The sequence below is a fragment of the Phyllobates terribilis genome, unplaced genomic scaffold, assembly GCF_046119375.1.
Source record: "Phyllobates terribilis strain yellow unplaced genomic scaffold, ASM4611937v1 Scaffold_1__5_contigs__length_1240528914, whole genome shotgun sequence".
Lineage (NCBI taxonomy): Eukaryota > Metazoa > Chordata > Amphibia > Anura > Dendrobatidae > Phyllobates > Phyllobates terribilis.
The window spans coordinates 997,380,075-997,407,246 of NW_027362761.1; the positions used below are offsets into that span (position 1 = coordinate 997,380,075).

The 27,172-nt window shown below is 40.5% G+C and overlaps 1 protein-coding gene across 1 annotated transcript in view; it reads left to right on the top strand.

Moving 5' to 3' along the window:
• Positions 1 to 27,172, top strand: part of GLRA3 (glycine receptor alpha 3) — a 562,486-nt gene that overhangs the window by 347,434 nt on the left and 187,880 nt on the right. The window contains exon 4 of the mRNA XM_073656226.1: positions 21,971 to 22,194. Within this exon, the coding sequence (XP_073512327.1) occupies positions 21,971 to 22,194 (224 nt within the window). The remainder of the gene's footprint in view (positions 1 to 21,970; positions 22,195 to 27,172) is intronic.

Sequence of the window (27,172 nt, forward strand, 5' to 3'; positions counted from 1 at the left end):
CAGTGACGTGCATAAGGTGAGCTCATGTCCAATGAACTCAGCTCACCTCCTGCACGTCACTGACAGCGTGGGAGAATTCTCCTGCACTCAGCGCTTCAGTGTGAGAATTCTCCCACGCTGAAGCGCTGAGTGCAGGAGAATTTTCCCACGCTGTCAGTGACGTGCATGAGGTGAGCCGAGTTCATTGGACATTAACTCGGCTCATCTGGATGCCCTCACAGAGAGACACTGTGGAGCGCAAGCAAGCCTGCGCTTCTCAGTGTCTGCGGGATGACAGGCAGGATGGCAGCGTTCTGCTGCGGTCCAGCCTGTCATCTCGATGTAGCAGAGCTGAAGCTGTCATGGGAACCATGGAAAGGTAAGGATGATGTTGCTTTATTATTTTTCTTTTATTTCAGGAGATCGTTGGCTTCAGCTGGAATGGGCGTGATGGTAAGTATGGTTTAATTTAGAACAATAAAGAATTGTGTGTTTATTTCAATTAAAGGACTTTTTTCTGGGTGTTGTGTTTTTTTTAAATACTTTACTAGAAATTCATGGTGGTCATGTCTAATATTGGCGTGACCCCATGAATTTCGGGCTTAGGGCCAGCTGATAATGCCAAGCTGGCCCTAACCCCTTTATTACCCAGTGAGCCACCGCATCAGGGCCCTGGATGAGTTGGGTACAGCGCCAGAAGATGGCGCTTCTATGAACGCGCCATTTTCCGGGGTGGCTGCGGACTGCAATTTGCAGCGGGGGTGGCCCAGAAAGCTTGGGCCTCCCTGCGCTGCGGATTCCAGCCCCCAGCTGCCTAGTTGTACCTGGCTGGACACAAAAACAGGGCGAAGCCCCACGTCAATTTTCTTTAAATTATTTCATGAAATAATTAAGAAAAAAAGGCCTTCCCTATATTGTTGTGTCCGGCCAGGTACAAATAGGCAGCTGGTGGTTGGGGGCAGCCCGTTCCTGCCTGCTGTACCTGGCTGGACACAAATATAGTGCGAAGCCCCACGTCAATTTTTTTTAAATTATTTCATGAATTTCCTGAAATAATTTAAAAAAATTGAAGTGGGGCTTCGCACTATATTTGTGTCCAGCCAGGTACAGCAGGCAGGAACGGGCTGCCCCCATCCACCAGCTGCCTATTTGTACCTGGCCGGACACAACAATATAGGGAAGCCCTTTTTTTCTTAATTATTTCATGAATTTCATGAAATAATTAAAAAAAATTGAAGTGGGGCTTCGCACTATATTTGTGTCCAGCCAGGTACAGCAGGCAGGAACGGGCTGCCCCCAACCACCAGCTGCCTATTTGTACCTGGCCGGACACAACAATATAGGGAAGCCCTTTTTTTCTTAATTATTTCATGAATTTCATGAAATAATTAAAAAAAATTGAAATGGGGCTTCGCACTATATTTGTGTCCAGCCAGGTACAGCAGGCGGGAACGGGCTGCCCCCAACCACCAGCTGCCTATTTGTACCTGGCCGGACACAACAATATAGGGAAGGCCTTTTTTTCTTAATTATTTCATGAATTTCATGAAATAATTAAAAAAAAAGTACGTGGGGCTTCGCCCTATTTTTGTGTCCAGCCAGGTACAACTAGGCAGCTGGGGGCTGGAATCTGCAGCGCAGGGAGGCCCAAGCTTTCTGGGCCCCCCCCCGCTACAAATTGCAGTCCGCAGCCACCCCGGAAAATGGCGCGTTCATAGAAGCGCCATCTTCTGGCGCTGTACCCAACTCATCCAGGGCCCTGGTGCGGTGGCTCACTGGGTAATAAAGGGGTTAGGGCCAGCTTGGTATTATCAGCTGGCCCCAAGCCCAAAATTCATGGGGTCACGCCAGTATTAGACATGACCGCCATGAATTTCTAGTAAAGTATTTAAAAAAAACACAACACCCAGAAAAAAGTCCTTTAATTGAAATAAAGACACAATTCTTTATTGTTCTAAATTAAACCATACTTACCATCACACCCATTCCAGCTGAAGCCAACGATCTCCTGCAATAAAAGAAAAATAATAAACCAACCTCATCCTTACCTTTCCATGGTTCCCACGACAGCTTCAGCTCTGCTACATCGAGATGACTGGCTGGACCGCAGCAGAACGCTGCCATCCAGTCTGTCATCCCGCAGACACTGAGAAGCGCAGGCATGCTTGCGCTCCTCACTGTCTCGCTGTGACGGCATCCAGATGAGCCGAGGTCATGTCCAATGAACTCGGCTCACCTCATGCACGTCACTGACAGCGTGGGAAAATTCTCACGCTGAAGTGCTGAGTGCAGGAGAATTCTCCCACGCTGTCAGTGATGTGCATGAGGTGAGCTCATGTCCAATGAACTCAGCTCACCTCCTGCACGTCACTGACAGCGTGGGAAAATTCTCCTGCAATCAGCGCTTCAGCGTGAGAATTTTCCCACGCTGTCAGTGACGTGCATGAGGTGAGCCGAGTTCACTGGACATGAACTCGGCTCATCTGGATGTCGTCACAGAGAGACGCTGAGCAGCGCAAGCAAGCCTGCGCTTCTCAGTGTCTGCGGGATGACAGGCTGGATGGCAGCGTTCTGCTGCGGTCCAGCCTGTCATCTCGATGTAGCAGAGCTGAAGCTGTCGTGGGAACCATGGAAAGGTAAGGATGAGGTTGCTTTATTATTTTTCTTTTATTGCAGGAGATCGTTGGCTTCAGCTGGAATGGGCGTGATGGTAAGTATGGTTTAATTTAGAACAATAAAGGATTGTGTCTTTATTTCAATTAAAGGACTTTATTCTGGGTGTTTGTGTTTTTTTTAACTTTGACTATGGGGTTAGTAATGGGGGTGTCTTATAGACGCCTCTCCATTACTAACCTGGGCTTGATGTCAGCTGGCATTATAAGCTGACATCAACCCCAACCCTATTACCCCCTGCCACCGCACCAGGGCAGCGTGGAAGAGCGAGGCTAAGTGCCAGAATTGGCGCATCCTATGAATGCGCCATTTCTGGGGCGGCTGACGGCTGGTGTTTCTAGCCTGGGAGGGGGCCAATATTCATGGCTCCCTTCCTGGGCTATTAATATCAGCCCCCAGCTGTCTGCCTAGCCTTTGCTAGCTATTAAATTAGGGGGGACCCCACGTCATTTTTTGGGGGGGGTCCCCCATTTTAATAGCTAGTAAAGGCTATGTATTCAGCTGGGGGCTGATATTAGTAGCCTGGGAAGCTCCATGGGTTTTACCCCCTTCCCAGGCTTCAAACATCTGCCCCAGCCGTCTGCTTAACCTCCGCTAGAGCCTAAAATTAAGGGGAACCCCACGCCAATTTTTTTAATAATAAATCCTTTATTTTAATGCTAAATGACAAGTACAGAAACCAACACTATCACTGTACTTCATATATATGTGACTGACATGTTTCTATCTATCTAATCTATGTGTGATGCTCTATCTTTCTGTTCTAAATTGTCGGGTACCGCTGCTGAATTGCCGGCCGGCTTTTTTAAAGAGACAGTGCATGAAAACACTATTATTTTTTTAAATAAATCCTTTACACTAAATGACAAGTACAGTAAGCAACACTATCACTGTACTTATTATATATGTGACTGACATGTTTCTATCTATCTAATCTATGTGTGAAGCTCTATTCTTTCTGTTCTAAATTGTCGGGTACAGATGCTGAATTGCCGGCCGGCTTTTTTAAAGAGACGGTGCATGAAAACACTAATATTTTTTTTAATAAATCCTTTACACTAAATGACAAGTGCAGTAACCAACACTGTCACTGTGCTTCTTATATGTGTGACTGACATGTTTCTATCTATCTAATCTATGTGTGAGGCTCTATTCCTTCTTGTCTAAATTGTCGGGTACCGGTGTATGCCGCTGCTGAATTTGCCGGCCGGCTTTTTTAAAGAGAGTGTCTTCTGAGCAGTTTGTCAGCTTTTGGACACCTTTGCAGGTGTTTTCTATGTGTTTCTATGTGTTTTTGTTTGCCTGCCATTGGTTTTAACGGTGTTCGACGGTGTTCTAAGGTGTTCGACGAACAGTTCGACGAACAGTTCGACGAACAGTTCCTCGAACATCCCGGTGTTCGACGAACCGAACCGAACCCGAACACTACGGGGGTGGCTCAACACTACTAATAATAGGAAACATTGTTTTCAGGAGGCTCTCTGACCTCTACGTCTCTTGCAAGGGGCATTGGAGTTCCTCCAAATTTTTAGGCAAACAATATGGGAGACCCACTTCCTAATAATGGCAATATTGCTTTCAAGAGGCCCTCCGACCTCTAGGTCTCTTGCAAGGGGCATTGGAGTTCTTCCAATTTTTTGGCAGTCGTTGCTTCACTGCATAGGTAAACAGTATGGGAGATCCACTTCTTAATAATGGGAACATTGTTTTCAGGAGGCCCTCCGACCTCTACGTTTCTTGCAAGGGGCATTGGAGTTCCTCCAAATATTTGGCAGCTGTTGTTTTAATGCATAGGCAAATAATATGGGAGACCCACTTCCTAATAATGGGAACTTTTTTTTCAGAAGGCCCTCCAACCTCTACGTCTCTTGCAAGGAGCATTGGAGTTCCTCCAATTTTTTGGCAGCAGTTGCTTCACTGCATAGACAAACAGTATGGGAGACCCACATCCTAATAATGGGAACATTGCTTTCAGGAAGCCCTCTGACCTCTACATCTCTTGCAAGGGGCTTTGGAGTGCCTCCAAATTTTTGACCGCCATTGCAGTCACTGCATAGGAAAACGGTATGGGATACCCTCTCCTTTTTAATGGGAATATGTCATTACTGAGGTCCACCTCTTTGTGTCTTTAAATTGTTAGTGGGGTTTTTCCTAAATTTTGGCAGCCGTTGGACTCACGGCATACCCTATAGCCGTATAGAAGACCATCTCCTTTCTAATGGGAACATGTGGTTACTGTGGGCCAGCTCTATGTGTCTTTAAATTGTTAGTAGGGTTTTTCCTAAATTTTGGCAGCCGTTGGACTCACGGCATACCCTATAGCCGTATAGAAGACCATCTCCTTTCTAATGGGAACATGTGGTTACTGTGGGCCAGCTCTATGTGTCTTTAAATTGTTAGTAGGGTTTTTCCTAAATTTTGGCAGCTGTTGCACTCACTGCATACCCTATAACTGAATAGCAGACCCTCTCCTTTCTAATGGGAACATGTCGTACTCTTTACTGTGGCCCAGCTGTATGTGTCTTTAAATTGTTAGTGGGGTTTTTCCTAAATTTTGGCAGCCGTTGCACTCACTGCATACCATATAACTGAATATCAGTTCTCCTTTCTAATGGGAATTTGTCGTTACTGTGGCCCTGCTCTATGTGTCTTTAAATTGTTAGTGGGGTTTTTCCCAAATTTTGGCAGCCCTTGCAGTCACAGCATGGGCATTACCACTATAGGAGACCCGCTCCTTTATAATGGAAACATTTTTTTTACTGAGATCCTCCTCTATATCTATTCAAAGAGGTGTCGGGTTGCATCCAAATTTTTGGCAGCCCTTGCTGTCATTGCATACACAATAACAGTATAGGAGACCCACTCGTTAATAATGGGAACACAAAGCATAGTCGGCTGATGGCTCTCTAACAATAGCGAGGGCCGACTGCTGGCCCTTTAAGAATAGTAAGGGCCACCTGATGGCCCTATAAAAATAGGCTTTGTGACTTTCAGAGTCCCTCCATCATAAATGAAACAGGATGTGTCTGATGATGTGTCACACACCACATGGCCAAATAAGGTTGTAAAATGTTAAAATGACATTTCCTGGTGAATGCTTTTTTCTTTTTTGAAAGCATTGCAAAAGTGCAAAAACGCATCAAAAACGCTATGTGTGAACATAGCCTAAGGTGTGGAGAAGAATTTTTGCTTTTGGTTATTTATTTTGCCTTATATACAAGTCATTACCCCGGAAAGGATGTTCCTTAACAAATTTCCCAGGAAAATCCATTTTGGTTTCGTTTTTGTATGTTTTATTGTGAGTCCGTAAAAGTGGCATAATACCTCTGACAACATTGTTGACAGCAGTGACCTGGGAGTCAGAAATGCTTCCAGGGGTCTTCCCCATGCTGTTCCAATGTCATGTGAGCACTGTTCCCATCGATTTAGGCAATTTTTAGGCCCCCTGCAGACCGCCGGGGGGCACAGCCCGAAAAATACTCGAGATTCCCTAGACTTACTTTGGGCTCGTTACTTGGACCGAGCACTCGAGCATTCCAATTTGCTCGACTCGAACAACGAGTACCCAAGCATTTTAGTGCTCGCTCATCACTACTGAATACTACTTCTAAGCTCTGTGTAGAAACAGGAAGACTTTTTTCCCTGAACATGTCTAGTCGTGTCCGAATGTCCTGGGCTAGAGAGTGCATCGCAGGTATTGCGCATGACGTAGCCTCAACTTTACAATGCACATGCACAGAAACATCCCGATCTATTCATAAATTATATGCATGGACTTCTGGCCATGGCTGGGCCTGGGACATTTTTGTGCATGCATATTGTAACGCCACAACGATGTATGCCTCGACCTTACACCGTGCCCTTACGACATGGTTGGAAGATACACTGAGGACAGTAGAGGAAAGAAAAATTCAAGTTGAATTCAATTCCACTCAAATAAATTTGCCCAACTCTAGTTATCACAATTTACTGTTCATTTTGCTCTTCTACCCAGTTAATTCTTCTCTTTTCCTTTAGGTCTATGACATCACGTGATTAAAAATAGACTAGCTGATACTTCTTAGCTTTATGTAGAATCAGGAAGTCTCTTTTCCCTGCATGAATCATCCCCTTCTTCAACTCCTGACCCAGCTGCTCCGCTCTTACCCTCTTGTCAGAGACTTTGCAGTGAGTGGAATTGTAGTTTTAATGATGACTCTTGCAGGGAAAACAGACTTCCTGTTTCTACATAGCACTCAGAAGAATTCAGTTAATCTGTTCTTAATCACATGATGTCATAGACCTAATGAAAAAGAGAAGAATTATCTGGGCAGAAAGGCAAAATGAGCAATTGTAAGCACACAGCGCTATATAATATGATGAATGCAATATATTATGAGGATAAAAACTTTTTATTGGAGTGCTTCTTTAAACACGATAAAAACAGCTAGAAGGCGAGCTCGGGGGACATTTGTCATTACAAGAAGGATTTATTGTTGATAAATTTTTCTTACACAATGGTATGAAAGTTTATATAATAAATACATGGCAATATAAATAATATAATGAAGAGATAAAGTGTTCAGATTGATGATGTTCATGTATGAATCACTGTAAGTGTAAGTGTGTAAGTGTGAAAACTTTAGTTACATTCAAATAGGTTTTGGTTCAGTGTCCAATTCACTGTATGGCTATGAAAATAATAAAATATTTTCTGCAGCCTCCACTTGGGGAACTTATGACTTTACTGTATTCAATTTTTAAATCTTGTTTTTCCATTATGTTTGGAATACATAGAGGGAAATGTTCCTTCATATATTCTATATTTAGCAGAGTTGATTCAAATCAATTGAATTCAAGCTGAATTTCTGAAATCCGCAAGTCCCGGTGAATTTGAGTTGATTTGCTCAAAAATGTTCATGACCATTAAATGTATTGTATGATTATATCAGTAAAACAAGGACTGCATGGGCCTCTCCCAAATACTTTTCAGTTGTATGGGATCTCTCTCTTTCTTTCTTTCCTTCTCTCTCTCTATTGAGTGAGGCAAATTTCCATTTTTGCGTTTTTCCTCCCCTTCCTTCCAGAGCCATAACTCTTATATTTCTGTCCGTATAGACATATGAGGGCTTGTTTTTCGCGGGACAAGTTGTACTTTTGAATGACACCATTAATTTTACTACATACTGGAAAATGGGAAAAAAAAATCTAAGTGGGGAGAAATCATGTTTGCGTAGGTTTCCTCCGGGTTCTCCAGTTTCCTCCCACACTCCAAAGACATACTGATAGGGAATCTAGATTGTGAGCCCCAATGGGGACATGCCCATAATGTCTGTAAATTGTCTGAATTGTAAAACGCTGCAGAATATGTTGGTGCTATATAAATAAAAAGATTATTATTATTATTATTATTAACTGTGAAAAAAATGCAATTCTGACATTGTTTTTTGGGAATTGTTTTACGGTGTACATCTTATGATAAAAATGACCTTGCCATATGATTCAATTCATCAGTACGATTCCGATTATACGAGTCATGTAAAAAAAAAAATTATTATTTCAGTGGTGAAAAAAAAAGTGAAGTTTGCAAAAAAAAATTGTGTCGCTATTTTCCATAACCTGGTGTTTACCGATTGGGTTAATTATTTTTATATTTTGATAAAGTGGACTTTTCTGAATGCAGCGATACCACATAGGTGTATTTTAATTTTTTTTAATATCTTTATTTTAAATGGAAGAAAAAGGAGGGTGATTTGAACTTTTGTGTTTTTTTTGTTTTCTTCATATTTTTTAAAACATTTTGTTTCTACTTTTCACTGTACTTGTTAATCCCCTTAGAGGACTTGAAGCTGCGATCATCTGATCACTTGTGCTATATACAGCAATGTCACAGTATTGCTGCAAATAGTAAAAGTCACAGTCTCCTTTGGAACTCGGCATCAGGCAGGGTTTCAAGGGAGTTCTGTAAAGACAAGCAGGAGAGTCTTTACCAGACCCCATGCTTTGATATCAACCCATGGATGATCCACGATCACATCACGGGCGGGCCCATGGGCGTATGGAATGACGCGCCCCCATGCTGACATGTGTTAAATGCCTCTATCAGAGTTTTACAGTGGCATTTAAAAGGTTAAGAATCGCGGGCAGAGCTCCACTACACCCAAGATTGTTAGAGGCAGGTCCAGGCTGTAATACATAGCCCTGAACTGCTGGGTATGCGGCAAGCTCACCCCGTGAGCCTGCTCCATGCACCCGCTTCAACTTGCACCGTACATGTATGGCTGATATCATGATGGGGTTAAGTATGGCTGCTTAGTTCACCCAGAGAAAGACAATTCTACATAATGACTGCAGTAAATGGACACAGGGGTCACATGTTAATATAGACCTACTGTACATATCTACCACTGATTATCCTGAACCAAAAGTGTGCCCTTCTCTCTCACATTTCCAAATTACTCAGGGCCATTAAACACATAAAAAAGCAACATACACTACTAGTACAGAAGAGTAATAGCCACATTATTTCATGATGTTTTTGGATAAAATTCGCCAAACCTGGCAATTTCGAATTTCAAAAACTTTGATCATCTTTAATATTTAGGTATGGTATACCCTAATATAGTTAACCATACAGCTGCTTAGTTTGTTTATCAATTCTTAATCTATAAGAAGGGACAATTTTGTATTGAAAATATAGTCCAGTATGCTCCTCCGACAATGTAAGAAGAGTATGGCAACAAAACACTTTATTGGCCAATGTACAATCAAGTAAAGGCTATGGATGCATTCCAGGCATTTCCTGAGTTTAATCTGAATACAATAATGTTAAACTGGGATGTAAACTAACACATCAGTTGTGTCCTTATTTTTGTCAAAAAATGAGGTGTCCAGCTTTAGCCCCTTAATTCTACATGATGAATATATGGAGCAAATTAGGGTGTTTGTAGCAGGCTGAGTAGCACAGCTAGCTCTGCTCAGGATATCCGGCATCTGATCCTAGTAGCAGTGAGTGGTGCTAGCAACAATCTCTGCTGTGAGCCACATAAAGGCTGATGTCAATCACTGACATTGATGCCAAGATCTGGCCTGAAATTTTTTTCAGGTGCCCATACACCAACTCCGAGATGCAATCAGGGGCTGCTCTGATGAGTTGGCATCGCATCTGGGGTCTGCTGTAATTCTCCGTCGCTGCCATGTTTATTCTTCTGTGAAGTCTAAGGTATTGCAGTATAAAGTACAATGAATCGCAGGTTCAGGTTTCAAGACTGAAAAAAAATGAAAAGTAAAAAAAAAAATTTCAAGACCATAAAAAATATATATGAAAACATAACATTTTCATAATGAATCGAAACTCCAAAGTGCTGAATTTTTTCACTGCACCTTCCACAATAATTTAATAAAGGGATCAAAAACTAGCTTTTACCCAAAATTGGCATAAAAAATCCTCTACAGCTCGCCACTCAATAAACATGCCCTAACACTGCTCATGACAGAAAAATAAAAAACTCAGCCAAAGAAACGGCCACACAAACCGAATATTTTTTTTTACAAAGTTCAGAATATTTTTAAGCCACTGAAATAGTAAAAAAAACACAACACAATATGTTTCATATAGTACATAGTCATATTCACCTTGAGAATCATTTTAAAAGGTCATTTTTACTGTACAATTAATGTTATAAACATAAAATCCAAAAAATAAAGGCGGAATTGCATTTCTTTTACTATAACACCACTCTTAGAATTTTTTTTCTTATTTTTTTGTATTTATATGATAAATTGAATGTGGTTTTTCAAAACTACAACTCATCGTGCAAAGACATTAGCCCTCTGATGTCTCTTTGAAATAATAAAGGAAAAATGGAAATGCAAAATCGAAAAAAAAACATGATTTCTCAATACCATGCTGGAACATTTATTCGTAAATGTATGGCCCCCAGTTGTTGTTATAGGAATTGCAGCTTGTGAGAAATGAAATATGAATAAAGCTAAAGGTAGACGGGACACAGCTGCATTTGCAATAATTCACTGAAACTGCGAGGGTTTAGAGCAACGCGGTTGCCCCTGTCTAAGGGCTCATGCACACAACCGTAATAATCGGGCAAGTGCTATCTGACGTTTTTTGACGGATAGCACTCGTCCCCATGTTACTCATGTCCAAATCGGTCTAAGGAAAAAAAATCGCACATTGCACGAGGGGCCTCTGGATGGCACCCGGCCATTCTATAGGTTCGTGGAAAATATCAGACCACACCAATTTTCATGAGCACACTACTGTAGAAGATGGAGAACCTTTTTACTTTTTTTCTCCACATTTGAGAAAATTGGACCACACTATGGTCACACTCTGATCAAACTATGATCAGAGTCTGATTAGAGTGTGATTAGCATAATTGGACCGATTTTCTCTGATTTTGTGAACGATTTTCTCAGCCTAACTGAAATGTAATTGTAATGCACTTTACTTCAAAATGGCATGGTTTCAGTGATTGTTAATTTCTCTGTACTACTTCAGACACAACTGCTGTCACCCAGACCACTGTTGGATAATGGGCACATGTCAATACTTAAAAGTAATCATAGGGTTAATATATAGAGCAGAAGCTTTTGTATTATATGTTCTAAATATCCCAAATATTTTTAATACACTATAAAATACTAGACCATTGTATCTGCGAGAAGAGACTTTGGAGGAGTTGATAAAGTAGAACATGTTATAAAGCAAAGTATATGATGTATGTACTGTAGCGCCTGTGTGACTCAGTCTAATTTGAATGTAGAAAAGATCGCCCTCAGCCACATCTCCATTATACAAATATTTGTCATACAGAACGTCAGTATAATCTCAGCACATCATAAAAAAGGATTCCAGCAACTGTGGAGCAAGAAATAATTACATAGTGTATCTGTGCCTATAATGAGACAACCTAAGGCAACTATCTCCAGCAGAGACTTAAAGTCAAAGCCCAAAAAAGAAAATTAGTATGCTTAGAACTAACAATTTTATTGATGAAAGAGCCTTAAAAAGTTATAATTACCCTGACATTTTTCTAATAGTTGTAAACACTGTAAATATAAAACTTCTACAGACATCAATAATCATTCTATAGACATCAGAGGTTCTACCCATGGCTTTTTTTCTGAAATATATTTTGTTATTTGTAATGATGCTCTGTAGAGGTACCAAGAAAATACATTCCGGTATGTTATTCATTTCTATAGTGTTTAAAATTCATAGGTTAGGGTTTTTGGCTGTTTCGCATACTTTTCTATCCCCCATGTGAATGAAGCATTAGAGAACATGTTTAACCACTTCATGTGCAAGAACTGCCCATGAACAATCTATAAAAGTTATAGACAGTCAATGGAGCAATGGTTGCACATGCTCACTAATGCTTCAAAATAAAAATCTCCATACCTATATGAGGTGGAGACCATAGCAGAAAACTCCTGTATTGAGAATCCACTTGAATTTTCACTTTGGAAACTAAAGCTCTACTAGGGTTAAATATTAGTCAAGACCAAACACTACATAGGTCAGCTGTGTCTTTTTTTTCTAGTGTTGACTGTGCACTTTCTTGATGGAATTTTTTAATGTCTGAATTAAAAATTAAGTTTTAATTACTATAAGCCTTTTTGCTGGACGAGACCTTTCTTTTGATCTGCACTAGTGGAGTACTTCTGACCAACCCCTGCAGTGCCTACCATGATGATCAACCATATAAGCAAAACAGGGAAAAAGAGAGTTAGCTCACCATATCATAGTGTTAATACACTTGAACAGGGTTAACACAATGGCAATAAAGGCTTTCTCCAGGAAATAAAGAAAATTAATAAGTGGAAAAAATACATTATTATAAACATATTGATATGTAATTTTAATTATTTACCTTGTCCTTTGGGTAATTGTAAGTTTTTTTTAAAATGGCTGCCCTCACTTTACTAAGCACAAAACCTGTTCATAAAACACAGTAGGGAGAATTGTGTGAGTAGAGAAAGCTCCCCTGCCTTCTCTGACTGTTAGCTATGAGAAGAGACAGGATGGAATGTGTGTATATCAAAGCTGAAATAACAGCATCTCAGCTTAAAGTTCATTTTTATGAATAAATCTTGTAATAATAATAAGCTCCACAATTGGATGTGTTTAAGTAAAATGTTCCTGTGCTGAGATAATCTTATAAATGTGTCCCTGCTGTGTACTGTGTAATGACTGTGTCTGACCATGCAGGAACAAGCAAAAGATTTCAGACAGAACAGCACGGGATCATAGCTGATTCTTTCTTTGAAGTAAAACTTTGTTTAAAAACAGGAAGGAAATGTTTTTAAATCACAAAAAGAATCAGCTGTGATCCCATACTGTAATGTCTGTATACTCTTTTGCTTCCTCCTCTGCCCAGGAGATGTGGTATGATCAGACCGTGTTCCGCACACGGTCAGACACAGCCATTACTCAGGGGAACATTTATAAGATTATCTCAGCACAGGAACATTTTATTTAAATACATTCAATTGTGGAAATTATTATTATTCCAAGATCTATTGACTAAAATGAACTTTTGTTCTTGGGAAAACCCCTTTAACCCCTTAACAACATCTGACGTACTAATACGCGTCTGTGCCCTGGGACTTAAGAGCCAGACCCGTATTAGTACGTCATCGCGATTGCGCGCGCACACAGGCAGTGCGGGCGCGATCGCTGCCGGGTGTCAGCTGATTGTCACAGCTGACACCCGGCACTATGTGCAGGGAGCGGTCCTGCACCGCTCCCAGCACATTAACCCCTGTGATGCCGCGATCGAAGTCGATCGCGGCATTGCGGGGGCAAGGGGAGGTGATCGCCGATACTCACCTCCTCTTCCGGCTTCCAGCGCAGTCTGCAAAGGCTTCCCGGGTGTTGCCATGACGACCCGATGTCGTCATGACAACATCCGGGTCACCAGACAGCAGGAAGATTGTTTGGACATGCGCAGTGCATCTCCAAACAATCTTCACACTGTGCACCGCTGATAGCCTGCATGGCATAGGGATGGTGCTGCATTCCTGTGCCATGCAGGTGATCAGAGAAAAAAAGTGAAAGTCCCAGAGTGGGACAAAGTAATAAAGTGTATAAACTGTCTGAAAGTGGAAAAAAAAAAAAAATTGCAAAAATATAAAAAAAAAATAAAAAAAATAATCCACCAAAAATAAAAATATAATGTACCCATCAATAAATATTATTATAAAAAAAAAATAAAATAAATAAAAGTACACATATTTGGTATCGCCGCGTCCGGAACAATCTGACCTGTAAAACTGTCCCACTAGTTAACCCCTTCAGTGAACACGGTAAAAAAAAAAAAAAAAAAAAAAACGAAGCAAAAAACAATGCTTTATCACCATACCGCCAAACAAAAAGTGGAATGACACGCGATCAAAAAGACGCATATAAATAAAAATGGAACCGCTGAAAACGTCATCTCGTCCCGCAAAAAACAAGCTGCCATACTGCTCCATCAGCCGAAAAATAGAAAAGTTATAGCTCTCAGAATAAAGCGATGCTAAAAAATATTTTTTTCTATAAAATAGCTTTTATTGTGTATAAGCGCCAAAACATAGAAAAATGATACAAATGTGGTACCGCTGTAAACGTACTGACCCGAAGAATAAAGCTACCTCATCAATTTTACCACACGCGGAACAGAATAAAAAATAAAAAAAAAAAACAATTCCTGAATTGTTGGTTCTTGTTTATTCTGCCTCCCAAAAATCGGAATAGAAAGCGATCAAAAAATGTCACGTGCCTGAAAATGGCACCAATAACAACGTCAAGTCATCCCACAAAAAACGAGCCATCGCATGACTGTCTGCCAAAATCTGGAAAAATTATAGCTCTCAAAATATGGCGATGCAAAAACTAGATTTTACAAAAAATTCGTCTTTTAGTGTGTGACAGCTGTCAGTCATAAAAACCCCATATGATTCTGGCATTGCTGTAATCACACCGACCTGAAGAATAAAGTTGTCTAATCACTTATACCGCACAAGGAACGGCGTCAAAAATAAACTTTTGGGTTAGGATTGGGCTAGGGTTAGGGCTGGGTTTGGGGCTAGGGTTGTGCTGGAGCTAGGGTTGTGCTGGGGCTAGGGTTGTGCTGGGGCTAGGGTTGTGCTGGGGCTAGGGTTGTGCTAGGGCTAGGGTTGTGCTATGGTTAGGGTTGTGCTAGGGTTAGGGCTGGGGTTGGGATTTTTTTCAAAAGTAAGAAAAAAAGATGACGATATGGCGACTAGTGTTGAGCGCAAGTGCTCGCTACTTGAGTTTGCATCGGGTGCTCTGGTATGCATTGAGTATCATGGGTATTTGAGTGACATGCTCGAGTCTCTGCCCCATATGCTTCGCGGCCAAAAAAACTTTACGGGGATTGCCTGCCATGCACGAGCGATCCCCGCATGTTTTTTTTTGGGTGTCTAATAACCGTGAAACATGCGGAGCAGGGACTCGAGCATGTCACTCAAGCACACACTGTACATGGTGCATACCTGAGTACCCGATGCAAACTCAAGTAGCGAGCACTTGCGCTCAAGAATAATGACAACTTATTCAATATGATGACCTAATGTAAACAAATTCTGTGCCGTATCTCTGGGTTCAAAATGTTCACTATACACCTTAATAAAATCCTTGAGGGGTATAGTTTCCAAAATGGGGACACTTGTCGGGGAGCTCCACTGTTTAGGTACATCACGGGCTCTCCAAATGCGACATGGTGTCCGCTAACGAATTGAATGGAAAATCGGTTCAAATTGTTAGCGGACTCCATGTTGCGTTTGGAGAGCCCCTGTGTGCCCAAACATTGGAGCTCCCCCACAAGTGACCCAATTTTGGAAACTAGACCCCCCAAGGCACCTATCTAGTTTCATAGTGAGCACTTGGAACCCCCAGGTGCTTCACAAATTGATTCGTAAAAATGAAAAAGTGAAAAAAAAACACTTTTTCATTTTTATGAATCAATTTGGGAAGCACCTGGGGTTCCAAGTGCTCACTATGAATCTAGATAGGTGCCTTGGGGGGTCTAGTTTCCAAAATGGGGTCACTTGTGGGGGAGCTTCAATGTTTGGGCACACAGGGACTCTCCAAATGCAACATGATATCCGCTAACAAATTATCGGCTCAAATTGTTAGCGGACACCATGTTGCGTTTGGAGAGCCCCTGTGTGCCCAAACTTTGGAGCTCCCCCACAAGTGACCCCATTTTGGAAACTAGACCCCCCAAGGCACCTATCTAGATTCATAGTGAGCACTTGGAACCCCAGGTGCTTCACAAATTGATTCATAAATATGAAAAAGTGTTTTTTTTTCACTTTTTCATTTTTACGAATCTATTTGTGAAGCACCTGGGGGTTCCAAGTGCTCACTATGCATCTAGGTAGCTGCCTTAGGGGGTCTAGTTTCCAAAATGGGGTCACTTGTGGGGGAGCTCTAAAGTTTGGGCACACAGGGGCTCTCCAAACGCAACATGGTGTCCGCTAACAATTTGAGCCGACATTTTGTTAGCGGATATCATGTTGCATTTGGAGAGTCCCTGTGTGCCCAAACATTGGAGCTCCCCCACAAGTGACCCCATTTTGGAAACTAGACCCCCCAAGGCACCTTTCTAGATGCATAGTGAGCACTTGGAACCCCTAGGTGCTTCACAAATTGATTCGTAAAAATGAAAAAGTGAAAAAAAAAACACTTTTTCATTTTTACGAATCAATTTGTGAAGCACCTGGGGTTCCAAGTGCTCACTATGCATCTAGAAAGGTGCCTTGGGGGGTCTAGTTTCCAAAATGGGGTCACTTGTGGGGGATCTCCAAAATTTGGGCACAGAGGGGCTCTCCAAACGCAGCGTGGTGTCCGCTAACAATTTGAGCCGATTTTCCATTCAATTTGTTAGTGGATACCATGTTGCATTTGGAGAGTCCCTGTGTGCCCAAACATTGGAGCTCCCCCACAAGTGACCCCATTTTGGAAACTAGACCCCCCAAGGCACCTATCTAGATGCATAGTGAGCACTTGGAACCCCAGGTGCTTCACAAATTGATTCATAAAAATGAAAAAGTGTTTTTTTTTTCACTTTTTCATTTTTACGAATCAATTTGTGAAGCAGCTAGGGGTTCCAAGTGCTCACTATGCATCTAGAAAGGTGCCTTGGGGGGTCTAGTTTCCAAAATGGGGTCACTTGTGGGGGAGCTCCAAAGTTTGGGCACAGAGGGGCTCTCCAAACGCAACGTGGTGTCCGCTAACAATTTGAGCCGATTTTCCATTCAATTTGTTAGCGGATACCATGTTGCATGTGGAGAGTCCCTGTGTGCCCAAACATTGGAGCTCCCCCACAAGTGACCCCATTTTGGAAACTAGACCCCCCAAGGCACCTATCTAGATGCATAGTGAGCACTTGAAACCCCAGGTGCTTCCCAAATTGATTCATAAAAATGAAAAAGTGTTTTTTTTTTCACTTTTTCATTTTTATGAATCGATTTGTGAAGCACCTGGGGGTTCCAAGTGCTCACTATGCATCTAGAAAGGTGCCTTGGGGGGTCTAGTTTCCAAAATGGGGTCACTTGTGGGGGAGCTCTAAAGTTTGGGCACAGAGGGGCTCTCCAAACGCAACGTGGTGTCCGCTAACATTTTGAGCCGATTTTCCATTCAATTTGTTAGCGGATACCATGTTGCATTTGGAGAGTCCCTGTGTGCCCAAACATTGGAGCTCCCCCACAAGTGACCCTGTTTGGGAAACTAGACACCCCAAGGCACCTATCTAGATGCATAGTGAGCACTTGGAACCCCCAAAGTGTTTTTTTTTTCACTTTTTCATTTTTACGAATCAATTTGTGAAGCACCTGGGGGTTCCAAGTGCTCACTATGCATCTAGAAAGGTGCCTTGGGGGGGTCTAGTTTCCAAAATGGGGTCACTTGTGGGGGAGCTCTAAAGTTTGGGCACACAGGGGCTCTCCAAACACAACATGGCGTCCGCTAATTATTCAAGCTAATTTTACAATCAAAAAGTCAAATGGCGCTCCTTCCCTTCCGAGCCCTGCCGTGCGCCCAAACAGTGTTTTTTCCACAAATATTGGGTATCTGCGTGCCCAGGGGAAATTGCACAACAAATTTTGGGGTCCATTTTTTCTTGTTACCCCTGTGAAAATAAAAAAAATTGGGTCTAAAGTAACATTTTTGTGAAAAAAGTTAAATGTTCATTTTTTTCTTCCACATTCAAAAAATTCCTGTGAAGCACCTGAAGGGTTAACAAAGTTCTTGAATGTGCTTTTGAGCACCTTGATGAGTGCAGTTTTTAGAATGGTGTCACTTTTGGGTATTTTCTGTCATAAAGACCTCTCAAAGCGACTTCAAATGTGATGTGGTCCCTAAAAAAATGGTTTTGTAAATTTTGTTGGAAAAATGAGAAATCGCTGGTCAACTTTTAACCCTTATAGCTCCCTAACAAAAAAAAATTTTGGTTCCAAAATTGTGCTGATGTAAAGTAGACATGTGGGAAATGTTATTTATTAACTCTTTTGTGTGACATATCTCTCTGATTTCAGGGCTTAAAAAATCAAATTTTGAAAATTGCAAAATTTTCTAAATTTTTGCCAAATTTCCATTTTTTTCACAAATAAACGCAAGTGATATTGAAGAAATTTTTCCACAATCATGAAGTACAATATGTCACGAAAAAACAGTCTCAGAATGAGGGGGATCCGTTGAAGCGTTCCAGAGTAATTACCTCATAAATTTGACAGTGGTCAGAATTGTAAAAATTGGCCTGGTCATTAACGTGCAAACCACCCTCGGGGCTTAAGGGGTTAAGCACAGGCAGCTAGGTCAGACGTTGCTAGAGAGAGGAGGAGGGATGAAATCAGACAAGTGTAAGTGCTGCTGCTTATATACACTCTGTTGGAAAAGATCTCTCACAGCTTTTAAGTCATCCCACCATCCTCCTCTGTCCTTACAACTTCCAGCCTAGCTGCCTGTGAATCAGCAGAGATGTTATCTCAGCTCTCTCCTTAAAGCTAGCAGCAAGAGATGGCAGGTGAGCTTTCTCTACTCACACAACCCCTGCTGTTTGTTGAGGATGGGTTTGTGTTTGGTAATGTGACAGTAGCCATTTGGAAAACCTCATGATTTTCCCTATACACGATGAGCATAAATAAATAATTAAAAGTATTTATCAATTTATTTATTTTAATATGTTTTTTAATTTAATTATTTTTTATTCCCTGGAGAACAACTTTAAGGAGCATGTATCTCATGTATTTCTTATTTGATGTTAACTTTAATATACTTGACTCATAGGCTTCAAATCATTTTTGCCTTATGGACTGCCTTAATCCCTGCATGGTCAGGCGATTATTGATATGTTCCAATTATTTAATTACTCTTGTTAGTTTCTCAGAAAAGGATATTATTTGCCCCTTTATACCCCTGAGAGACACCGCTTCACCAAGAGATGAAAACTATTTAAATATTCATTGTTTTCAGACATTTAGCACCGTTTGTATAGCATACAGTATTTTCCTCAATTTCCATTTATCTCAAATATGTACGATCAGTTTAATTATGTGCTGTATTACGTTAGCACTAATTTTTTTTCCCATTATTTAATGAGCGATATCATTTACATAAGACATTAGATTTGCGGATTCATTTCATAGACCGTATTAAGTGTAGAGGCGAATAGCAGAATGTTCAATCAACACAAAATGTAAATCCTAATTGTTCTGATTTAATATATCTCTCCTCACTGTCATCTTAAAATATTAACTTTGCTACACTCAATGGCAAATAAAGTAATCTTTTGTAGGTTTACAAAATATGAGCAGATTTCAATTACTGCTGAAAAGCAAAATGGTTGTGACACACATAATCAAAATCCACTTCTTAAGCCCAGTGAAGCAGATTTGCCTTAGCAAATACTGAAAAGTGTAAATAAAAGGCATTAGAAAACCGAGCACACAGGATGCCATTTATTATTTATGTGGAAGAACTTTCAGATGGGCATGTGGAAACCAGGAGATTAAAGTATAAACATTGACAATGGCCTAGAAGTACATACCTTGCAAAAATAAAGTATGTTTTTAGAAAATCTTCAGTTTGCATTTTTATAGGAGTTTAAATTAACTCAAAGTTCTCATTATTTTCAAAGTTTGTTACTTTGGGATGCAGCTCTTCATACATTCTTGACTACAAATTGGTGTTTCATCAACTAGACGTAGACCTTTATAGGGCGCATGGGGCTTTTACAGCAGCAGATGAAGTTCCTACAGTTCATAATTATGGTGCCATTAACATTGTGTGTGTCACTATATTATGGAGGTATTCTGTCTTTGAAGTAATACTTTTGCAAAAAATATTTCCCAAAAAATTCAATAAAGAGTAAATTTTTTTCCTCATATGTTAAAAATAAACCATTTTATTTAGTGTGTTTAATCCATTTGTGATCTCAGTTTTTACAATCTGCCTATATTATATTTTTCTTGGATAAAAATATATATATATAAACTTTTTTTAAAGCTTCTGCTATCAACTGCTCACTTGAAAGTGTGTATTTGATCCTGCATTTTGGACTAAATTTGGCCTTTAGTCATAGCATAAGTTAACACTGGACACTGTGTCTTTAATATAAACTGACATCAATCTGCAGGAAGATCACTTATCCAATCACAGCCACATGTCCAAACATGTATACTGGATCATAGAGTACAAGACAAAGTAATAAAAACATAATGCAAACAATACCAAATGAAATAAGACATCATGATATCAAGTGAGCAAGTATAAAAAAGTACAATCTATGCAAAAATAAATTATATAACTCAGAAATGTAAGGCAAATCATTAAATATGAAGAATTATATCTGTTCTCCTGTTTAAGCCAAACAATTTTGTGCCTGGGTTGATAGCTTTTTACAGCCCTACATTGTTAACATTGTTATGATTTTGGGGTATACACAAGATGCAAAACAGGCTTTAGGCCAGATGGAGCAGATCATGTGATTTGATAAATTGCTCGATATCTGCAGGATCTCAAATTATTGGCATTTCTCGTACATGGTTCATTTATTTGTAATGTGGCTATAGTCCCGACCTAAAGGATGTGAACTATTTCAACTAATTTGGGTTAATGTTTACCTTTGCTCGTTATACAAATGAGATTTTGTTTCTTAATTTGGTTTTAAATGATAACATGATAAGCAGCATGATAGAGACAAGATTGTATCTTATGATTTAATATGAAATGTAAAGTATTATATTAATTGTATGAGTTTATAGATCATCTTTGGTATCATATTATGGCTTCTTACAACTCTAACAATAACTATATTACACTTCAGAGGAATACAGAGCTCATACTAAGTGACAAGATCCATGTGAGAGTAGGAATAATATCTAGTGGGAAGTAGAACCTGCATTTTATGTGAGAATTGGAATATTGTAGCAGAATAATAGTTGAGTTTTGTGGTCAACAGGAATAGTTAAAATTGGTTTAACTGCTTTTTCACACCCCGATTTCAATAAAGATATATGTTACCAATTTGTATAAAATGTACTTATGTATGTCATAGATCGCTACAAAGTTTATGGCAAAGTATATTTATGTATTTATCCTACAGCTGTACAGCTCCCTATGTTACAGTTCTTGGTGATTGCTAATAAATATAAAGGAGAATCAATATTTCTAAAATGAAACATGATATTTTACATACTATTTACATACTATTTGTAGAGATTTAATATACCACAGTCTGATTTTTTAATTTTCACATTTTCAAGTCCTATATAAAAGTTAAGATAGTATAGTTGTGTAGTCTAAAGACAATCATTGACAGATTCCATGAAAAAAAGGTTGCTTCTGTGAATAGGAAAATGTGTGTGAAGATGCAATATAAAGTTGGATGATAAGATAATTGGTAGCAATACCTACTGAGTTCTGCCAACATTTTTCTGGGCCAAGGTTTATTTTAACATGCCCCAACCTCTTTTCCCTTAGAAAGCACTGCCAGATTTGCCTATCCTTCTGTCATTCTGAAATAAATATTTTTACTGGATGTTTATGGGGGGAATTTGAGGGGAGGTGAATTGTTGACTCTTGTCTAAAGCCTTTGGGTATATGGAACTGAGGACCAAGGACATTTAGATCAACAACCAAGGACATCTAAATCCACAATTAAATATTACATTTTAGAAATGGTGCTATTATGAGTGAACATTTATTCTGTTCTTGATCTAATGAAAATTGTTTTACTTGTTTGTTATACAGCTGCTGTTATACCTGCATACAGCATGCATAATCTATATTAATAATGTTTTACCTCCACAGGATTATCGCTTAAATATTTTTCTGCGACAGAAGTGGAACGATCCCCGTCTCGCATATAGTGAATATCCAGATGACTCCTTAGATTTAGATCCTTCTATGTTAGATTCCATATGGAAACCAGATTTGTTTTTTGCTAATGAAAAGGGTGCAAACTTTCATGAAGTAACAACAGACAACAAGCTTCTGAGGATCTTCAAAGATGGAAATGTTCTATATTCTATTCGGTGAGTTACATACTTGAAATAGACATAATGGAGCAGGTTCACTATTTTCAGTGCCATTAGAGTATTGAGGATACCACACAAACTTTTGGTGCATTTTAATACAAATTAGCAAATCTACTTTTAGACCAATTTGTTACGAGTCTAAAATTATTTTGCACTTCAATCACAACAGCTTAACTCGGATATGGTGTGGTTATCAAAAGAAGTGGTTGGGCTTAAAACTGAGACAACATGCACCCAAAAGCAAGAGCTTGTATAAAGTTAAACTAAAATGTCTAAGAATGAATCAAATTTATTATCCAGCATGGGCAGCTGTAATAAATGTGATTCTACAGGCTAATGGCTTATGGGGTGTACTTACTTTTTCACACACTGGTTCTGCCTTATGGCCCGGTTTTTGAAAAATATTGAAATAGTATAAAGTTGTCAAGTGTTGTTCTTCAACTGAGGTTGTATTTACCTTTTTCTACAACCTTCTCAGGACCATTTCTTTTAATATTATGTCCTGATACATAAACCTATGGAATTCAAACAGGGTGTACTTATTTTTTTTTTTTATGACTTAAGCTGTTAGCTTAACTTCCGGATACATATGAGCTAACAGAGAGATATATTTGGCAGCAGCTTTTCTCCCCTGAAAACAGTAACCCAATCCTCTTCTTTCTAGAAACCACGGGTACCTGCTTCTATCTCAAGAAAAGGGCGCATATTGGCAGGAATGGAAAGGTCAATATGCATGTCCAGCTCTCTGCATTAATTTCTGTGGGAACACTGAAAATTCAAAAACACAATTTCTTTCAATATGGTGGAAAAGCTACAGCTTTACAAATAGAAGAACCTATGTCTGTATTATAAAGTTAACAACAGCTAGGTTAAAATAACCTACCAGCAGATTCATGCTGCCCAAACCACAGGCAGCATGAATCAGCGCCTGACTGCATGATTTTAGCCAGGTATATTTTTCTCTGAAATGCTGATGCAAAAATATACTTTAAAGATCTAGACGGGGATCATAGCCAGAGACAAGACTACTCCGGTGCCTCCTCTGGCTGGCTTCTTTCAATGTTAAAGTGATTGACAGGTCTCTCATTATGGGAAACCTGTCTATCACTTCTAGCAGTACTGGGAGAAGTCAACCAGGGGCGGCACCAGAGTACTCTTGTCTCTGCCTATGGACCCTGTCCAGATCTTTAAAGTATATTTTCTCTGAAACGCTCGGGTGTTTCGTAGATAATTATACTTGTCTTCAATCATGCAGTCAAGCTCTGATTCGTACTGCCCGCGGCCCTGGCAGCATAAATTTGCTGATAGATTCCCTTTAGGGTGTCACAATGTATTGATGAACTGCTCATTATAAAACCACGTATCTGTTATTTAATTTGCCTTAGGAGCCAGGCAAGAAAACTGAACAAACTAGTAGAGAAAAATATATTTGAGCTAAGATATTTGTAAAGCAGAGTAGATCTTAGGACATATTCTGTATCATACAGGAAACCACAAGAGACAGTTATAAATAGAACATGCGTTTATGTGGAATGAATATGTTATCATACTGTACTGACAACTAATGAGGATTTAGAGAGAGCTTTTACCTTTCAGGATATTTGATGATATAATATGTTTTACCTCCAGTAAAAAAGGCTCAATGTCATTAGAAGGACATCATTACAAAAGTGTGCCTTGTATAGGAAATGTCAGAAGTAGCCCATGGCTTTACAGAAACAGAAGCAATTGCGACATGCCATTCAATGTGTCCTTTAGTATCACTGGCAAAAGAGAAGATTTACTGGAAATGAAATAAGAATATGAACACTAATGGAATTAAGTCTAAACACAAGTATAAAATACTGTAGATTGGAAGATGCAAATTTCTTTCTAATAAACCATTGTATCATTATTTACTTTCATTTTGTGTAACATAGCACCAGGTGGAGCTAATTTAGAAACAATCTCTATTACGCTTATTGTTTTGGTTTTTTTTTTCAAATAAAAATCTCCATTTAAACAAGATAAAATATCTCCAAATGGCATGAAAGGGGGCCAAAGAGGTAGATCCGAATTGTAAAGACTAGTCTGAGGGCATTGCATAAAATACTCATGGGGTTTAGAAAAAACGGTAGGGAGGAAACGTAGGAGAATGCTCCACTACTTACAACTACTACTGTATATTGATCTCCGTGCTGCCTCTCAACATGTACTGAATCTCTGTCTTTGTATATTCTGCATGGGAAACTTTCATAGCAGATTGTCTCCACCTACCAGCTCTGATAGAACTAAAAATTAGAGATAAAGCTTGCTTGTGCTAAATGCAACTGTTGAAATTGATCTACGCGTGTAAGAGTAAAGACTTCTTGGATCTGAACTTTTTCTAATCATCTATTGCAGCAAAATGTCAGCTTTAATATTCAGCTCATACCCTCTGCTGATGGCACAGCCTCAGCTTTTAATTCTGTGCCATCAATCTATATATGCCAGGTGGGTCCAATGCCTTATAGGCAGCTCTGTATTTATATGCCATATGCTGCCAAGGGTTGACAAAAATATACACATAAATAATAATCTACCATTTTGGACTGTTTGTTTTCCATAAATATTCTCCAAAAGTTCCCAGCTAAAATGTAATATTTACACATAACAGTATAAACTAGACTGCTGATTCCTATAAAAGCATTGCTTCAACCTCCTTTTGTCCTTGATCGGATTGGATCGGACCGATACCGAAAAAGTATCGGATATCGCCGATTCCGATTCCGGAAACCAATGCAATTCAATGGGACAGAAATATCGGAATGAAAATAAACCCTTTCTTTCCTTGTAGGTTAATTCTACATAAAGGAAAACAACTAAGAATAATGTAGAATGTATTGGGGGAGGTGGGGGAGACAATAAAGGCATAGAGGTTTAGCCCAATCAAATGGAATAGCAGGAATTAATATTTTTTTTTAAGACGTTCTGAGTTACGGAAATATTGACTATGTTAAGTATTTTTATATTTTGTCAGATATTTATGTTTCACTACTTCCATGCTCTTCACCTTCTTTTTTACTTCTCCCACACTTTCTCCTTCATCATCCTCAGCATCTTTTTCATCCACTTCTTCTTCACCTTCTTCATCTTCTTCTTCTTCACCTTCTTCGTATTATTCTTTTTTTTTACATTCTTCATATTCTACTTCTTCATCTTCTTCATCTTCTTCTTCTTCATCATATTCTTATTTGTGGCAGGCATTCCTGTAGTTGTTATCTATAAAAGGTTGGACATTACACCTTTCGTTCTGCCCGTCACAAAAGATTTACAACAGGATTTGTCCGCGTTCAGTTTGGCCTGCAGCAGCAGGTCTTTTCCAGGGGCACCACGAGGAGGAACGGACTCACCCCCATACACTGCTTAGTCATCTTCTGCTTATAATTTAGATATCATCTTTTGCTCTGATTTTTAGTCTTATGCTTAATGTTCTTCCGCTTTTTGTTCTGCAGCTTCTTGTATTTCTGCTTCTTGGTTTTCTGTCTCTTGTTCTTCTGTATCTTGGTGCTTGTCTTCTCTTCTTTGTCCTCTTGGTCAACTTCTTCAGGGTCATCTTCTTGGTCTTCTTCGGGGTGGTCTTCAGGGTCGTCGTCTTCGGGGGTCCTCGTCTTCGGGGTCCTCGTCTTCTTCGGGTTGGTCTTCTGGGTCCTCGTCTTCGGGGTCCTCGTCTTCTTCGGGGTGGTCTTCAGGGTCCTCGTCTTCTTCGGGGTGGTCTTCAGGGTCCTCGTCTTCAGGGTCGTCGTCTTCGGGGTCCTCGTCTTCTTAGGGTTGGTCTTCAGGGTCCTCGTCTTCAGGGTCCTCGTCAGGGAGATCTAGAGTGATTATCAAGAACCATTTCAAAAAGCTTGAACTTGGAAATGTAGCAGAAGGTACAAGAAAGCTGAGGAACTACCGAGGACCAGCTGACGGTACTGGAACCCGGATGGGTAGCAGAAGGTACAAGAGCCAATGGAACTGCCGAAGACCAGCTGACGGTACTGGAACTCGGTTACTAAGCAGGAGGTACCTGTGCCAGAAAGCACTACCAAGGACCAGCAGACGTTGGTGGAACTTGGATACCGAGAAGGAGGCACCTAATCCAAAGGCACTGTCGAGAACCAGCTGACGGTACTGGAAACCGGATGGGTAGCAGAAGGTACCCATGTAAAAAAAAGTTCAAGGCCGCGAGCCGGCCGCAGTTACCAAAACCCACAGTCCTACAGGGGGTGCTTGCCTTTTGGCACTATCTAACCAGCCTTCATCGCCAGATCCCGCAGCCCACATAGGAGTCACCTAAACTGCAGGCACCATAGAGTCGGCTAACCCGACCGCAACACGACAGGACAACGCATTGGAGGCAAAGTGACATTGACACTACCCGGAAACAGCTGGCGTGCTGGAACCAGGCTGGGCAGGAAGGAGTACCCGTGCCAAAGTCACTGCCGAGAACCAGCTGACGGTACTGGAACCCGGATGGGTAGTAGAAGGTACAAGAGCAAATGGAACTACCGAGGACCAGCTGACGGTACTGGAACCCGGATGGGTAGCAGAAGGTACAAGAGCCAATGGAACTGCCGAAGACCAGCTGACGATACTGGAACTCTGTTACTAAGCAGGAGGTACCTGTGCCAGAAAGCAATATCAAGGACCAGCAGACGTTGGTGGAACTTGGATACCGAGAAGGAGGCACCTAATCCAAAGGCACTGCCGAGAACCAGCTGACGGTGCTGGAACCCGGATGGATAGCAGAAGGTACCCATGTAAAAAAAAGTTCAAGGCCGCGAGCCGGCCGCAGTTACCAAAACCCACAGTCCTACAGGGGGTGCTTGTCCTATTGGCACTATGGAACCAGCCTTCATTGCCAGATCCCGCAGCCCACATAGGAGTCACCTAAACTGCAGGCACCATAGAGTCGGCTAACCCGACGGCAACACGACAGGCCAACGCATTGGAGGCAAAGTGACGTTGACACTAC